Source organism: Hypomesus nipponensis, chromosome 10, assembly GCF_054491055.1.
Source record: "Hypomesus nipponensis isolate SF chromosome 10, ASM5449105v1, whole genome shotgun sequence".
NCBI classification, from domain to species: Eukaryota; Metazoa; Chordata; class Actinopteri; order Osmeriformes; family Osmeridae; genus Hypomesus; species Hypomesus nipponensis.
In genome coordinates this window covers 3,187,501-3,203,902 of record NC_140370.1, presented here as the reverse complement: position 1 = coordinate 3,203,902, position 16,402 = coordinate 3,187,501, and the positions used below count along the sequence as shown (strand labels likewise).

The window sequence follows — 16,402 nt, the reverse complement described above, 5'->3', positions numbered from 1 at the left end:
GGAGGGAGGGAAGGAGGGAGGGAAACTAGGCCAGTGTCCAGACTCAGAGCACCAAAGGCCCCGGGTCCCTAGGTGGGCCATGTCAGCCCTCTGACAGGAGAGATGGGACTGTAACACTGAGGTTTTTTATTCTCATACCCTCCACGTCTGCTCTGAAGAATCCCAACCCCCCACCCTCGCAAACCAGTCAGAGTTTGAGTAGAGAAATGCACTAGTTATTATAAGGAGGGCACATGACATGGGACCCGAGGCTTGCGAGCAACTCCTTGGTGTCCTGGCTAGTACAGGAGGGCTGTTTAGGACAGGAGGGCTGGTTAGGATCGGAGGGCTGGGTAGGATAGGAGGACTGGGTAGGACAGGAGGGCTGGTTAGGACAGGAGGGCTGGGTAGGACAGGAGGGCTGGTTAGGACAGGAAGGCTGGGCTTGGCAGGACACGTTTCACAAACAAAATAGCTCATTTCCAACACTGCCTGTTGATCCCCACGCTCCTGTCAGCAAACTGTCAGCTTCGACAGACCGAGAGGAGACCAACCACCTAGCGGACACAGAGTGTGCCCCTGTGCCCCTGCTGCACTCTCATCTGTCCGATGTTCACTGCTCCCCACCGCCATAGGAAGAGTAGGCTTAATATAGAGTTTAATCAGGTGGTCTGTTACCTTGGCAATTAGAACCTTGTTAGAAACGTAAAACCTTCAGTCAAACAGTGAGGGTGTCCCAGACGAGTCAACCACAGAGCAAATCCATAGTACCAAGCAAGGCTCCACTGGGACCGCGTGCTTTCTCTGCATGGATGGGAAATGACCTGTGCTTGTTGTGGGTGTGTGTGTGTGTGTGTGGGGGGGGGGGGTGGTGGCAGAGAAAAAACGTTTTGTTCCCTGTTGTTTGAGTTAAATGTTTTCAAAGTGTTCATTGGAGTTCATGAAGGGTAATCAGTGTGGCATGGTGGACTGCAGTTTGGTTGTCTGTGTGATCTTTCAATCCAGGATCCTTCAGCTTCGAGGCCATCTTGTCAAGCAAAAACTAGCAATGACCTGGGGCCCTAAACAGCAGCAGTGTGAGCTGGGATTTACACTATGATACACATTGATGACACCTTTCGTCTTTAAAAAAGAATAATTTCATGAATCTATCATAACCTGCACATTAATGGAATGGTCAATATATATTACATAGACCCTTCCAGAATTGTAATGCTTAAGCCATTTTGTAGACTTACCAAGAACGACAGGTTTAGTGGATTGGGAGTCCTGTCCATCTTATTAACAGATAGAGTATTGAGACCTGTAAATCCAGTCTTTCTTGATTGTGAGAAAATAACAGATTGACTACACCCCAGCCAAATCCACAACTGGATAATGTGGGTCAAACCCAGCTTCCCTGGCCATAGAAGACCCTGGGCAGAGCACTGTCTGTGTAAACAAGAGAGTGGGCTAACAAGATGAGGGGGAATACTGACCTCTTCCTTGGCTTTCCTGGTATCGTATCTGCCCTGTTGTCTCTTGTAATTGTATAATTGTGTGTGCTTGAAAAAAGTTATTAATACGTTGGCAGGCCAGATGTTTGCACAACTTGTACAATACTGGAGACTGAAGAAAAGTGTACACACCATACTGCAATTATGAAAGGACATGTTCTAAACTTGGCATCCGTGCCAGATGGAGGTTATCTTTTTTTGAACTTTTATATATTTTGGGGGGAAATTAGTTAACAATGTATTCAGATGTAATCTAATTAGGTATTCTTAATTAACGTTTTATAAATTAATGTTTGAAATATCGCTGCTGGGTCCAATCCATTTATCATATATTCCCTATTGATGCAAACCAACCATGTTGTACTAAACTAGGCCATCTTTTTCCCAAATGATCATTCAATCCATGTGAAAACAATGTAATATATTTGGGCAATATGGAGTGGATAATTCATCATCATTTAATGATCTCCCAGAGATAGACATGGTTTCCTGACGCGTGCTGCAAAGAAAACATCTGTCCCTGACAGTGACAGGCTTGTTCTCTGAAACATACCTTTCCTCAGACCCCAAACCCCCTCAACCCTTGCTCCAGCTCCCGGCCTCTCACTGGTGTCCAGAAGACTTTTCCAGAAACTACCATTTCAGTTCCCCCCCTTGTCTCCTCCGTGCCTCTGTTTCTCCTTAACTCTCTGACACTGTCTGTCTCCTAAGTGGGTCTGGCCTGCATCCCACTGTCAGCTGGAGGTGTGTGGGCTGAGCCCGGGTGGAGGAGTGAGGGGGTGTTTGGGGAGGTGAGGCCTTCTCTGGGACACACTAATCAGCTCCAGAGCCAGACCAAGGCAGGCAGACAGTGGACAGGTGAGTGGAAACACGCACTCCACAACCCCCCCCCCCCCCCCCTAGTGTTGGGGTCAACCCAGCCACACACTCTCTGCCCCAGCCACTCCTTCATCCCCCCACCCTACCCCACCCCCTGGCTCCTTTCCCTGGTCCCCTGCCCCCCCCCTGCCCCCCCGCAAGGAGGGGGGGGGGGGCTCCAAAGGGAAGGGATGGAGACCAGCTGCTCTACCAAGGGACCCTCCTGAACACACTCTCAGCCAGCCCCCGTGTGGGTTAACCTTTTCCTTTAATTAACACCCACCCCACAAGCCCCCCCCCCCTCCCCACCCCCTGCCACCGTGGTCCAGAGAGAGGCTCTCTGGGCTTATGCCGCTGTCAGGGACGGGGGTGGGAGTCATGGGGGAGGCAGGGAGGTGGGCATGGCTTGGGTGGGGAGGGGTGGGTGGGGGATGAATAATGTTCACATGGCCTGGGAGTGAGAGTCCCCCCTAATCCTTCGGAGCCCTCTTGATCCGCAGAGTTCACGGCGTTGCCGCTATGCCGCCGTCCTTCCTGGGGAGATGTACGGCTAAATTGGACACGTAGACGACAAGATGGGGCCCCTTCGTTTTGCAGCTGAACCTCATTATTCTCGGTGAGAGTCAAAGGATTTGGGCCCGTGCGCCGGTTCATACTTACATATGTGCTGTACATGTGCTCTTGTTCAGTGGCTCACAGCGACTCCAATCAGAAGGCGAAATTGCACCACTTATATTCTGTTCACTCAGGTGAGTAGGAATAGCTATATGTAGTCAACTCCAGCAAATAATCTTATCCGCTCAAGCCCTTGGCCGAATTGATTGGGTCGAGTTAGTATTAATCCTGAACAGCGTGTTAACATGGAAATTAAATGAAGTGAGATAGCCCCTGTGAACCGCAGTGGTCAGACTCTCGTAAGGTGAGTCAGACTGATTGTGTTGAAGGTTCCTTGGGATGAGAGACGCTGACTAATGGCTTCGCAGAGCTGGATAGTTAGTGGAAGCAGCATGTGCCGGGTGGAAATGCCAGATTCCTCTTGAAGGAGAGACTCCTAAAGAGAAGTATATAATGAGAGAGAAAATGGTTTGAAAGAAAGGCGTCATTCTTATTGGAAATATAAAGCTCTATCTGAAACAGGATTTTCTTCAATGTTTTTCCCTTCATATATGAGAGGCCAAGAAAAAAAAAACCCTCACGGCGATGAAGGAGAGATTTTGTATTTTTTTACCCCTGACTTGGCTGAGTGTAAGTCCACCAGGGATTCTCTTTTCTTGGCTTGTTCAGACTGGTCACCATTTACTGAGCATGGGCCTTAGAGGTCAAAGCTATCGTGAAGGACATAAACCCACCAGAATGACTCCTGATCACACTATAAAACCATCCCATCGAGGCTTAATGGTGTGCTACCTGCCAATAATACATCTTTATGAAGATCATCTCTCCATGAAGCGCGTTCTGAGGTTGGTCGGGGAGAATACATCTGCCTGATTCTCCCGACTGGGCAGTCTACAGCCCCATCTGTAAGTAATGATATAGAAAGTGAACACAGCTTTGAGTCCTGTGGCTTCACTGATGAGCAAGGCTACTCACAGAGTCCTATAGCGCGATGTAGTTGTAGCGGAGTGGACACATTAGCCTAGCATCCCATAGCCCCGGCTGATGATGGAGTAAGTAGGGGGAGAGCTGCCAGGACCTTCTCCTCATGAAGACCCAGAGCAAGGGCACTGTCTCCCCAGCCCCATAGATCAGCCAGCCCTGAATGTCAACCCGCACAGCAGCCTCAGCGGTGCCAGGAGTCCCCCTCTCGCTCCTGCTCTGGCCCGTGATCCGCTGTCTGGTGACACCACTGCGCTAATGACCCGGTTTGGGAGTTGCTCCGCAGGGCTCTTTTGGCTCGGGAAGATGGAAGCCATGGATATCCAACCGGAAGGTCACCGTTGACGAGGACCACTCGTTTTCTGTTCCGCCCGCTTTGTGACATCCCCTCAGTTACTAGGGCAGCTATAAGGAACCTTTGACTAACCTGTCCAAGTGCACACACGTGTAATTATTATCAGTCTTATCCGGTTTACTGAAGACAGCAGGTTGTCAGCGCTTCTTTATCACTGCTTTGCACCATGAGTGTTGCAAACAGAAACATTTACCCCTTATTGACCCCTGAAGTCCATTTCGGTTGTCTCTGCTTCGAGGGTGCGTGTATTTGTGTGTTTGTAGGTGGGCATGTGCACTTCTGTGCGCTCGTATGTGTGTGGACATGTTTGCGTTTCACTCCAACGTTTAATTGCTTAATGATTTTGGATAACTATGATGCTACAGAATACGAGGCTTCTGCCAACTCTGAAAGGCAGCCATGTTCAAGGCTCTCTGTGTTGTGGTATTTTTGTTCTTTTGAATCCGTTTGCCGGGTGAGCTTGCTTCAGTGCTCAGAGAGGCCAATGTTTTCAGTCACTCCCCATCTTGTTTTTTTCTTTTCCCCTTCCTCTCAGCCTCAGGAGTTTGGCTTGTTGGAGCATAGTGTAAGGTCCCTGGAGAGGCCTCCTCCGGTGATGGGGGCGCAGGCTCGACCTCACTCCTGCCCGGTGTGGGTGGCATTCGACTGGGGAGATGCACAGCAGAGGTCCAGACAGAGGCTGCTGATGCTTCTGCTCCATCCTCCCAGGAGCCAGCCTTACTCTCAGGGTCATGCATTCCAGCTAGCGCAGTGTAATTATAAGAAGAGAGAGGCAAAAAAAAAAAAAAAAAAAAGTCGAATTTTCTATCTCTCAAGATCTTTCTCGAGATGAACGTACCCTGCTCCTCAAGGGAGACATTCACATCTCAGAGTTCTTGTAGATGGGTTTTAATGAGGCAAGTCAAGTGTGTGTGTGCGCGTGTGTGTGTGTGTGTGTGCGAATGTTCTGCCCTGGTCTAACACGTATAATTGACAGTCATCTTGTATGTAGTGTTTTTCACCACTTGTGAAGTCATTTTTGGTTCTATAAAAAAAGAGTTAGCAGTATACAGTATATCTTAAGGAAACACTTTGAAGAGAGAACTTTTGTGAAGTCAAAAAGTAAGACTAGCGTGTGTTTTTTGGAGTGCTCAGTCTAGAGAGTCAGACCGACAGAGGGTGAGGGGGCGAAGGGGTCAGGAAGGAGGCCACGTAATCCCGCCCCCGAAGGCCACAGATTCCGCTGGGGAACGTTCCGTCCCACTGAGAGAGAGTGAGATCTCAGATGCTCTGGCACGCACCCTCGCCGTGGCGTCTCCATGTCTTATCGAGAGCGACAGGAGGTGGAACAAAAAAAAAACTGTGCTCAACTGCTCAGTTTTACCAAATACTATACATAGACTTTGATGGAGAATCTGACTTTTTTCTAACAGGGTTTGTAGTGTTGATTGTTTTGTTTGTATAATATCCGTTTTTCACTGTGGGGTTTTAATTTGATGCAGTCTTGTTTTTCATAGTGATTCAGATTAACTCTGCTTTTCTGTTTTAAAAGTTTAGATGTTGTTAAAATGTCTAGTCTTTTGTCAGAATAAATGAGTGGGAATACTGAAATACAGTAGTACTGGTCTTACTATGACATTAATCTTCACAATGCTACCACACAACAGACAAACCTATCTCCAAATATATTTGTTATTCTACCATCCCTCTTTTCTGTATGCATCGTTTGATTCTATTCCTCTCTCTCGCTTAGTGGATGGGGTTTAGTAAAACAAACAAAAACAATTTTGTTGATTATCAAATGGAGCTATTTGTTCAGGTAAATCCATATTTGATGGCCTCCCCATTGGTATGATGGTGTTGGCCTGTTTTCTTTTCCCGAGCTTGGTGAACGACAGCCTTCACATGGTGCTGCTCTCACATAAAAGACGAGTTCTGAGCAGCAGTCTCGATCAGTCCTGTACCTTGGAGAGGGAACTGAGAGAGCACTGAGCCAAGTCAAGCCTTTTCCCAGTTACTATGTCACTAATGAAAGTAGCAAACAGCCCTCGAGGACTGAGGAGCGAACAACGTTTGTTTGTGTTTGTGAGCGTATTCAGGAGGTGAGGGGGAGGAGGGGTGGGGGGGACCTGGGTGGTAAAACTTTGGGAGAACTGTCTGACAGTGCATGGGGACCGAGAGCAGGAACTTTGGAGCGTTGTTAAGATTGAAGTTGGAGACAGGCGAGACCCCCTGACAGGATTGAAGCACCTCCAAGTAGATGTTTCATATGTGTGTTTACCTGGCGTACTGTAGTGTGTGAGTGCTCTGACTGCACCAAAGAGCACATCATATCAATCTATGCCTCTCTGGCTTTCATATATCTTTTGTTCATGTTCTGTGGCAGCATGTGGGTGGGGAGAAGGTCTAAAAAAGCAAAGTTGAGGCTAAGATTAGAAGATACATCATGCACAAACAAGTATTAGCAGCATATGTAGGTAATAAGTATATATATACATATGTGGTTTGCAGCCTAATGTATGGCCTTATGGTTGTATGAATATAAATAAAGATTCTAATCCCAAGTAATCTCAATTGACAGATAAACACCAGGTGTTAAATGTTAAAAAAAAAAAAAATGGAGGAAAGCAAATAACCAAACAATTCACCTGCCAAACAAATAGTTAGCTTTTTCTTATTTTAAGGATGTTTGCCATAGTCTACACATTTTAAATCTAAGATTCACCATGCCAATGTGTGGATAGGTTTGATAATGCATCACAGCCCATTTTTGCCTGGTGAAACATACAAACGAACACAGTGCAAACCTACACAAGAAAGAGAGTTCATATTCAAAAATAATTGCATAAATATAATTTCAAACTTCACCAACTCCTGCTGAAAACCTGGCCAAAAAGCTATTCAATGCTTCCAAAATCTATTCAAATTTTGTGTGGGGAATGCCCCTCCTTACAAACCACCCATGAATGGTAAGCAATAGAAGTGTATGGTGTGGAGAGATCTGGGCTTGCGTGACTGTGATTTTTAGATGAGGCCCCTGGCGAGGTGTCCAGCAGGCTGCGGAGGTGGAGTGCAGAGTGAGTAACCCACCGCAGGACTCTTCCTCTGAATCTCATTTTCACATCACAGGGGTAGAGCCTGGACATTCACTAGGAGGCGAGGCAGCATTATTTAAAGGCCCCTGTCGTAGACATTTTGTCAGTGATAAAAGACAGACAGACAGAGAGAGACAGAGAGAGAGAGACAGAGAGAGAGAGAGAGAGAGGGGGGGGGGGGGGGAGTGACAGCATAACACTTGATGATTCAATTCCACACTTGCTTCTTATAGCAATCAGTTGTTTACTGTTGTGATATGTATGCTATCAATATGTTCAGACTTTTCTCACTGAAATTGTGGTATAATCTCAAATAGATACCATGTAATAAAATATATCTATGCTTTAAAATAAACATAACCAAGGATTTCTTAAAACATTTTGGTAAATAAAGTATTGTATTTGCATTCACTACACTGAATCTTATGAATCATGACTGATAACTTGCATTTCACCCCTAAAATGCCATGGTTTTCTTCAGCTCGTATGCGAGATGTCAACAAACACACCGAAAATACATCTCTGCTTAACCACTTCTACCAGAAGGGGGACCAGTCCGTCTGCCGAAGACGGAGAGCGGCCGACCGCGAGCAGGGAGAGACGAGATGCGAGGGCGAGAAAACGACTTTGGGTGTAGAGTTCGACTCCGGATCCGGGGACTAGCAGATCCAGCAATCCGCATCTTGCCATGATCCCGAGGATTTTAATCATGCCTCTCTGTCTGTGTGTGAGTGCAGGCAGGCTGACAATGATTTCCTCAGTGATTACGTACAGAGCGAGTCCCTGCGGGGTAGGGGCCCCCTCTGGAGCCATCCTGATGGCTTTGGGGGCCTTGCTTCCATTTTCCATTATTATGTGGACTACCGGAGCGACAGCGCAGTCCAAGACCTTGCAGGTTTGTGATGAGGAGGGAGCTTCCATCTTCTCTCTGCTTCTTCATCCTCTTTTTAAAGCTATTTAGACGTAGACTTAGATCAGATTCCGAACCTAATCCATGATTAGCTAACTGGAGTGGGAAAAGGAAGAGTCTATATTAGTTTTGATGCTGGCTAGGTGGATATGCAGTGAAAAGTGTTATGATTTTTTTTTCTTTTTTTGGTTTTGTTGCATTTTTGCACTCTCACAGCAGGCGTTTTGCTGATGTCTTTCTCACGCGATTGTAGGCTATTTGAGATCAGAGGCTAAAAGCGAAAATTCCGTTTTTATTTCAAAAAGAACACCATGCCTACACGCGAATGTGTTTTGCTGGAGACTGGAAGCGCATGACGGAATTACGACTTTATTATTACACTTTTCCCGATACGCAGTTGAACTAAATAGGCTACAGTAGCTTGCCGATAAATTGGATTTTAACGTTACATCCACCTCATCACAAAATAATCGCAAACTGATATCCTGATCATACGAGATAGCCTACATGTTTTTGTAATGGTATTAAAGCACTCGCGGTTGCTGTCATTGAGAAATTGACATACCCTAAGATATTCGCTTTCGAAGTGAATACAATTTATCAGTCTGAAACTGAGCAACTTCAGCGTTTTCTATAGGATGTCGCGCCGCAAGCAAGCTAAACCAAGATCATTGAAAGGTAAGTGATTTGCAGGATTCCTCAAAGACCACCTATTTCAAGGTGGAAATCGACAAAATTCAACAACTCACTTCAAAATCCCTTTTGCTCATTGAGATGTCTGTCGATCTACCTTATTAACCTACACGTATAGTCTTTAGTGGCTTGACGCGCATTTCAAAAAAGGACTGCATGCTTTTCTTATATTGTAGAATTCCCTGCATGACAGTGGAACCGCATTTGAACATCATACGTTTGTAATTAAAACATACAATAAAAGGGGCCAAGACTATTATAGTCTGTCTATCCTAAGCGCCTCTGACGGAACGCAGCGTTAGGAACATCTGGATGTGTTAATGACGCTGAAGTTGGGAACTTGAGCTGTCTGATGGAATGGTAGTTTGGTGTCACGTGACTCCCGTCCTAGAAACTAAATACAGTAAAGGCTATAAGGAAACGTTTTATGCTAGGTTCAAGGAAAGGGACTGTTTGAGTCTGTGTGCAGGAAGGGAGAGGATTGAGAAGAGAAGTTGAGGTAGCCCTGTTTCTTACGAAGCTTTGGTGCTCAACCTTATTATTATACCAACCGTCAAATAAGTAACCGAATGTCATTTACAGTTTATCAAACCTCAGTTCACGAAAGTCCTATACTCAGCAGACTGTATGAAACCTTTGTTGAACTTTGTATTATTTTTTCTCCATCTCGAACTGAAAATCTAATTTGTTAGAGCAGAGTTTGCTATGATAAAGTTGATTTTTACACGATGAGATACAGTTTACAGACTGTCTTTCTCTTCCTTTCTTTCTCTCACACACAAACACGCAGGCACACACACACTCAATACTTTTCTCTGTAGTATTTTAGTGGGATAGCTGCTGGGTTTCGAGGTTGTGCTCCAGTTCATCTGGCAGGCATTGTATTTTGCTCAGCAAATAATTGTCCACAATTTCACATTCCCAGCTTGTGGTCTGTGGACTCCTTTCTCTCTCTCCCCTTTCCTTCTCGGAAGTCTTCATCTCAAAGGAAGATTACATGGTCCGCGGTACATTCATACAGCCACCATTTTAAATCAATACCCAGGAGAGAGGCGGATGTGAGTGCAGGCACATCTCACAATTGTCACATTCTGTTTCAACACTTGCTTGTTCTATCATAGACAGTAAACAGGTCTATAGATTGATTTCCTTTTTATTGTGAGCACAGATTGGCATTGACTTTTTGTTAGCTGGGATGACATTTGTTATTCTCAAAAGACACAGCATTTATATGTAATCTGTTCACACCAATATGCTACAAGTGTGTTTGTGTGTATACATGTGCTTGCATGTGTGTATTTGTGTGTATACTGTGAAGGCACGCAGGTTTGTGTGTGTGTGTGTATGCGCTTGTGCGTGGTGTTCTATCAGAAGAAGGCTGTATGCACAGATATGAGTATGAGTAATGACATTCAGTGTTTGTTTTGTCATTGCTATTGACTTTAGAATGCAGCCACTTGGTTGCACAAAATCCCTTCTTTTCCATATGTTCCTCACAGAAGTCTGTTTTCAGGCAAAGCAAATGTGGGTACGTCATAGTTTTCCCCTCTCTTCCTTCACAACCAGAAGGGACAGGCAGATGTTTTGTATTGTTCTCTATCCATCTCTTTCCTTGGGGAAGAAGTGAGGCTTATACAGATGTCCACAGAAATGTCCTCAGTTGGAATACAATTGTGGTGCAATGAATTGAGTTGTCTCCGTTGCTAAATGCTACTTTTGTTGGGACAAATGGTCGTATTAGAGTTTGGCAGTAACATTACTCTCTGAATGTATTACATGTGGTGGTGATTGTCTGTGTATATTTTCCAAGTCTAGAATGCAGTCAGAGTTCAGTGGCACAGTCTTGTTTGGCTTGTCTTGGCTAGAGACATTGGTCTGTGTCGATGGGGTCTTTTAGGCCCAGAAGGAACACTCTGTTCTGTGGTGGAGTAGCAGACCGAGGTGGTAGTGGCACATGAAGGAAGGAGAGAGACGGTGGCTAGAGAGGGACGGAGCTGCACGCCGAAGAGAACCAGGAAGTGTGCAGCAGACATGACAAAATAAGTCTTCATGACAGTTAGCACCTTTTTTGGGGGTTGTGGAATGCCCCCAGCCCGCCCCCCTTCTTCTTTCCTTTGGATTAGATGCTGAAGGGAGTCAGAGGTTATGTTTTGGTCCCATCGAGGAAAAGGGCAGCGTTACAAGTCCCCGTTTCAATTAAGTCTGAGAGACAGAGCCGGCTACGTTATTGCTTGGGGGAATAGGTGGCACAGGACGACACCATACATCATTCGCTTATATGCAAACACTTCACCCTCGCCGGTGACATTTACTCAATCCTCAGCCATGCCCATTCCTCAACTGTGGCTGCATCCTAATTTAGTTTTGATGTGCAGAAGTGTCGGGTCAGCACATTACCTCAGTGATGTGCTACAAGGAAGCTGCCCAAATTCAGGATGCACATATATAGTACAGTGTGAAGACTATCTGCCACGTTGCTGACTTCCAGAATATCGCTCGACTTCTCGGTTTATATTTTCTCTTGGAGCACAAATGACACTCTCTTAGGTCGCCCTCCTTCTAATGTGTTTATTGGCTAAGTACAACGTTTCCAGGCCCCGTCGTCTGCATATATAAATATATTTTCTGCACCATTTACTTTAAGTATTGCGGGGTGTCATAAAATCGCCGCTGTGTCATATACACCTTTAATATTTGATGTTCATCATGAGCTGTGTTCCATTTCCACATGAATTGAAGCATGGTGGTTTATATGGCTGTGGAAAGATGTGTATGTCATCCTATCACATGAAGACATGCTAAACAGGGTTAGGAGGTCTAGTCAGGAAATCCTGAAATAGCTTGAGTTGATGATAGCAATTAGTTCTTAAATCGTTTCTTAAATGCATTAGAGTATACTGTAATATCGGCTCCCCTTTATAAAAAGATGAAAACAGCACAACCGCATAACTCTGTGATTAGGCCTAATGATTTTTCTTTCTATTTTTGGCATTTGTAGACCAGTTAAATTAGAGATTGTGGAGGAGGAGGTTCACCTGGACTATTCATAAGGTGTGTGTATCCCAATTTCTTTGCCCACCAAACTAACTCCGGATTTTCACCCTGGTCAGGTCTGTCGTAGAATCATTTACAGGGATACAATTAGGATTTTTCCTCCTTGCAAATCCAGCACTGCAATCAGGGCACTCTTGCTCAATAAAAAGTAATGCTGTGGGGAGCATTAATGACAAACATTATTCAGAGAAAATTCTTAATTATTGAAAACATACTCCAGACTAACTACACAATTTTTTTAGGAATGAGCCATTCTCATCACCTTATTTTTCTCAACTCAAATCTACATCAGCTCTGGGTTCTAGTCAAAGCTGTGATATTCTAGTCTTTTCCACAATTAATGATCTGTGGTATAACAGCCATTAACACTTTTCTAATGTGACATAAAAATATGGTTAGAATTATCATTAAGGAAATGATGATGGAGGCATGGCAAAATCCCATTAGCAGGGCTGTCAGTGTTCTTGACGTGAGGCACAGTGAGTTGGGCTGGGCGTCGCGGGAGCTGGCCGATATCCCCTCTTATTCCATGGCATGTGTCTCTCCCGTTGTCATGGGTTATCTGCTGCTGTAAAAGCTCTCTGATTGGCTAACAATTATTGGTTACCCCATGTTGCAAATGAGGAGACGTTTTTTCTTTTGCCTTGTTTTCACTTTTACAGTGTTTTTCCTGATTTATCGTTAAAACACCAGATCGGTATATGTTGTATACCAGAAGATATCTTGAGATGTGTTATTTCTCATTTGCCAAGAATACCTTAGGCTCTTATAATCATAATGTTTGAGAGGAGGGGGGGACTGTTAAGAGTAACTATTCAAACTCTCAGCTTGCTTACACGATAGTACACAAAGGATTACAAATATTATGCAACATGATTAACACGCTCCTCCATTGTAAATTATTTATGACACTAATCACCAGCTCGAATAATGCTCATTAAGAAAGTTATTCATGTGCAGTGTGTGTGTGACCCCCCCCCCCCCCCCTCCACACACACACACACACACACACACACCTCCTCTCTCCCACTAGCACTAATTGAGGAGGTTTGACCCCCGGTGACCTGCGCTAAATTGAGTTGTAGTCCCCGTGGCGAGTGTCTCCTTCTCGGCCAGTCAGGGTGGATTACACAGCCATTGTGTGGAGCACTGTAACGTCCGAGTTGGCTGTAACCAACCAGATGAGTCACGCACATCAAGGAGCACTCTCTGGGCCTGTGTGTGTCTGAGAGCGGCTAGCTAACGCAGACTCGCCACTCAGCTGATTGCCTGGGACTGAACCTGCTCAGAGAAAGAAAACAGTGTTTAGATATTTTTGCCCATTTATGTACATTTTAATTTATAATATACCTGGTCCAGTGTCTATGTTTTGGGAGGTCTAGCTTCTTTTAATTGTTTACCTGCAAATAGCTGATAATTAATTCTTATTTAAATGATTACATTCTTGTCTTGGGATTGCCAATCTCACTTAAATGACTGCCACTGTGTGTTTGTGTGTGAAACATATGCTAATGAGTGGCCTTTAACGTTACAACACTTGTTGAGGGATTATATTATTCCTGTTCCATTTTGAAAATCAAAGGAACGGTGCTGATTTAGTCCCATGAGTGTTCTGTATTGTATCAACACAACACAGCAGCCCGGTTATAAATACACTATGTCATGCAGACAGAGTGATACACTGTACCTTGTCAAAAAATTATTAACAGAGCTGCGATGCTGAGGCAATATTGAGTGTTGCTGCGCTGAAAAATATTTATAATTTACAGTCTAACTAAGGTGGGAACAGCTTTGGAGTACAGGATGTGTTAAATGTGTTAGGGTCTTTTTTATTCATAAGGAGTAAGGGTAAGGGTTGGTGTAATGTTAGACCTGATCTGGTATGGAATTAGTATAAAAGAACATATCACCTTGGTTTCAGGTGAGTTCTGATGACCCATACTCTGTTAGACAGATGTGTGATGACTCAGTAAAAAAATACCCTGCAGAGATCAGAAACAAATACAAACATTGGCTTAAGTCTGAAAATGGCTTGTTTTTTTTTATTGACAAAAGTTTTAATAAGTTCTCAGTGGTGACAAATCTTGGATTGCTGTCATAATGTGTAAGTTCTGATGGCATTGTAAAATGGAATTTTCTGCCTCAACTCCCTTATCTTGCCAACAGGGACGTTAATCAAAATAAAACCTCCAGGTCCTTCCACCAATCTCTGATAGAACCGTGGGGGATATTATTAAGACCCCCCTATCCGAGCCTATTTAAATGATCCTGGATGCAGGGAGCTCAACAGCGCTGGAGAAACTCATTAGACTCACAGGGTCTCTTTTGCCAAGGCCTGCTTTCACAAGATCCCACCTTATACATGAGCTAAATAGCAGACACTCTTCTATGGTGGTCCTTTAGTAACATACTAAACATACATTAACCAGTGACATTAAAGAGTTAAATATTGACAGTTAGGGTTTTTTTTTATTTATATACTAATAAAACAAATTCTGATGATGGCTGTAAGCCTATGTTCTTTTACTCTGGGATAGCCATTTTGTTTGAACAGCCAGACAGTGTTTTAGATCAATTCAGTTACTTGTGGCTTGTGTTCGGCATTGACCGGTCAAGGCCAGAAACGAATCCCCATCTTCGTCTTCTTGTCGCCTTCAGAAGAATCCGCTTGACACTTTCCTCTCCATTGCTCAGCGCGCTCTGACACAGCGCTCTACATTGACTTCAGTCCCCTGAGGGAGCCTCTCCTGCCACCATAGGATCCTGCCTAATTATGTAAAGTAGGGGATATTTTGTGCGATTTTAAAAGTGCGCCGGTTTCTGCTTTGGCAGTCGCCGCCACGCTCCCCTACTGGGAGGTCCTGTCAGACTCCCCCGTCCTTTTTGCACGGGAAAATGAAAGGCTAGATAGAGAGGGCATAATGGAGAATGCATTTCAACTGCAGGGGTGGAACATTGAGGCATCAGAAGTCCTCGCTGAGACCCTCATTTTACATGGAACAGGTGGGAGAGCCTTTTGTTCTCCTCCCGCTGCTAAAATCCATTTAGTTCCTTGTACTTGACATGCCGCAAGGAACTACTCACCTGTCCCCCCCCCCCCCCCCCCCCCAAAATAGCCTTAGCAAAAATCAGAGAGAAAGAAAAAACTTACCTCTGTACTTAGGAAAAACGGTTGTTTGTCAGGGCCGTTGCTGAAATCAAATGCTGTCAAAATGGGCTTGGAGGATAATGAATCTGTCTTGGGTGCTGATCAAGCCATCAGCCTTATACCAGCTACACAGTTTCAGAGCGTTTCCTGTATGCGCTTTGAATGCAAGGTCATGTTAAAGTAGGCTACATTAAGCAAACAAATGCATGCTGCTGCTCTTGTAGTTTCACGTTAAACATAATATATGACTTTTAACGGAACTGTAAAGGCTTGACATTTTTGACACAGTCGTTTTTTTTACTCATTTTGTTTTTTGGCGAACACATTTTTATTTTATTTTTTTATCTTCAGCATCTTAAGTTTGATGCTAGCAGTGTGGATTGGTTTTGTTGCAAAGATGCAGAAACCTCTCCCTAGAGCAGTCATCAAGGTGTTTTTCACATGGTCACTGTTGATGATGGGAGGTGTTTCATGGGAGACTTTCATAATTCATCATGTCATTACTCGGTCCAATATGTTATTTACGTGGGTGGCTGTTTGCCTTGTTGCCAAAACCTCATGCATATGAAAGGCTTGCGTGGATTCCCAAACCGCAGGTTGAGCTGTCGAAAGCTGTTGAAATCTCCTGGAGTTTCCATACAGGAAATCTAAATAGTAAATAATAAAAAGATAGAAAGCTCAGAATGTCTGATGGGAAGAGGGGAGTTATTTTGTAGTTGTTAACCGTTTCTTCTCCCTCTCTCTCTCTCCCTTTTTCTCTGTTTCTCTGGCAGCAGAAGACAATGTGACAGAGGATCAGCACAGTTCTGGGCCGACTGCCATTCCAAGCGGTAATGCTCCATTTCATATTTCATCATATTGGGCTGGAAAGTGGAGCGTGTGTGTATGTGTGCGGGATCAATGGCGTTTCCAGGATGAAATAAAGTGTGTTTAAATCACTCTGCCACGCAACATACTTATGTCACCTGCGTGTGTGTGTGTGTGTGTGTATGTGTGTGTCAGATATGCACACCCAGTGTCTTCTCCTGAGTCATGTGTCCGAAGCTTGAGTTCCTTGTCTGTGTTGTGTCACCCCAGTCCAGTCCAGTCCGTGTGTGTGTGTGTGTGTCCATCTCCCAGGTCTGTGTGTTGTGTGTCACCGTGGCCGCGGTGTGTGCACGTGTGTGAGGGTCTTTGTTCCCCCAACCTGTGATGTCGAATAGAGCCAGCAGATGAATGTCTCCTGTCTCCTGGTGTGGC

The 16,402-nt window shown here is 44.7% G+C and overlaps 1 protein-coding gene across 3 annotated transcripts in view; it reads left to right on the top strand.

Moving 5' to 3' along the window:
• The first annotated feature begins 8,314 nt into the window (after window positions 1-8,314).
• The window catches only part of znf521 (zinc finger protein 521), a 97,397-nt gene continuing 89,309 nt past the window's right edge, over window positions 8,315-16,402 (top strand). For 2 of the 3 annotated variants that reach the window (XM_084707931.1, XM_084707929.1), the window contains exons 1-2: window positions 8,315-8,946; window positions 15,937-15,993. In XM_084707931.1, the coding sequence (XP_084564057.1) occupies window positions 8,907-8,946; window positions 15,937-15,993 (97 nt within the window). In that variant the 5' untranslated portion in view covers window positions 8,315-8,906. The remainder of the gene's footprint in view (window positions 8,947-15,936; window positions 15,994-16,402) is intronic. The other variant, XM_084707930.1, reaches the window with a different exon arrangement.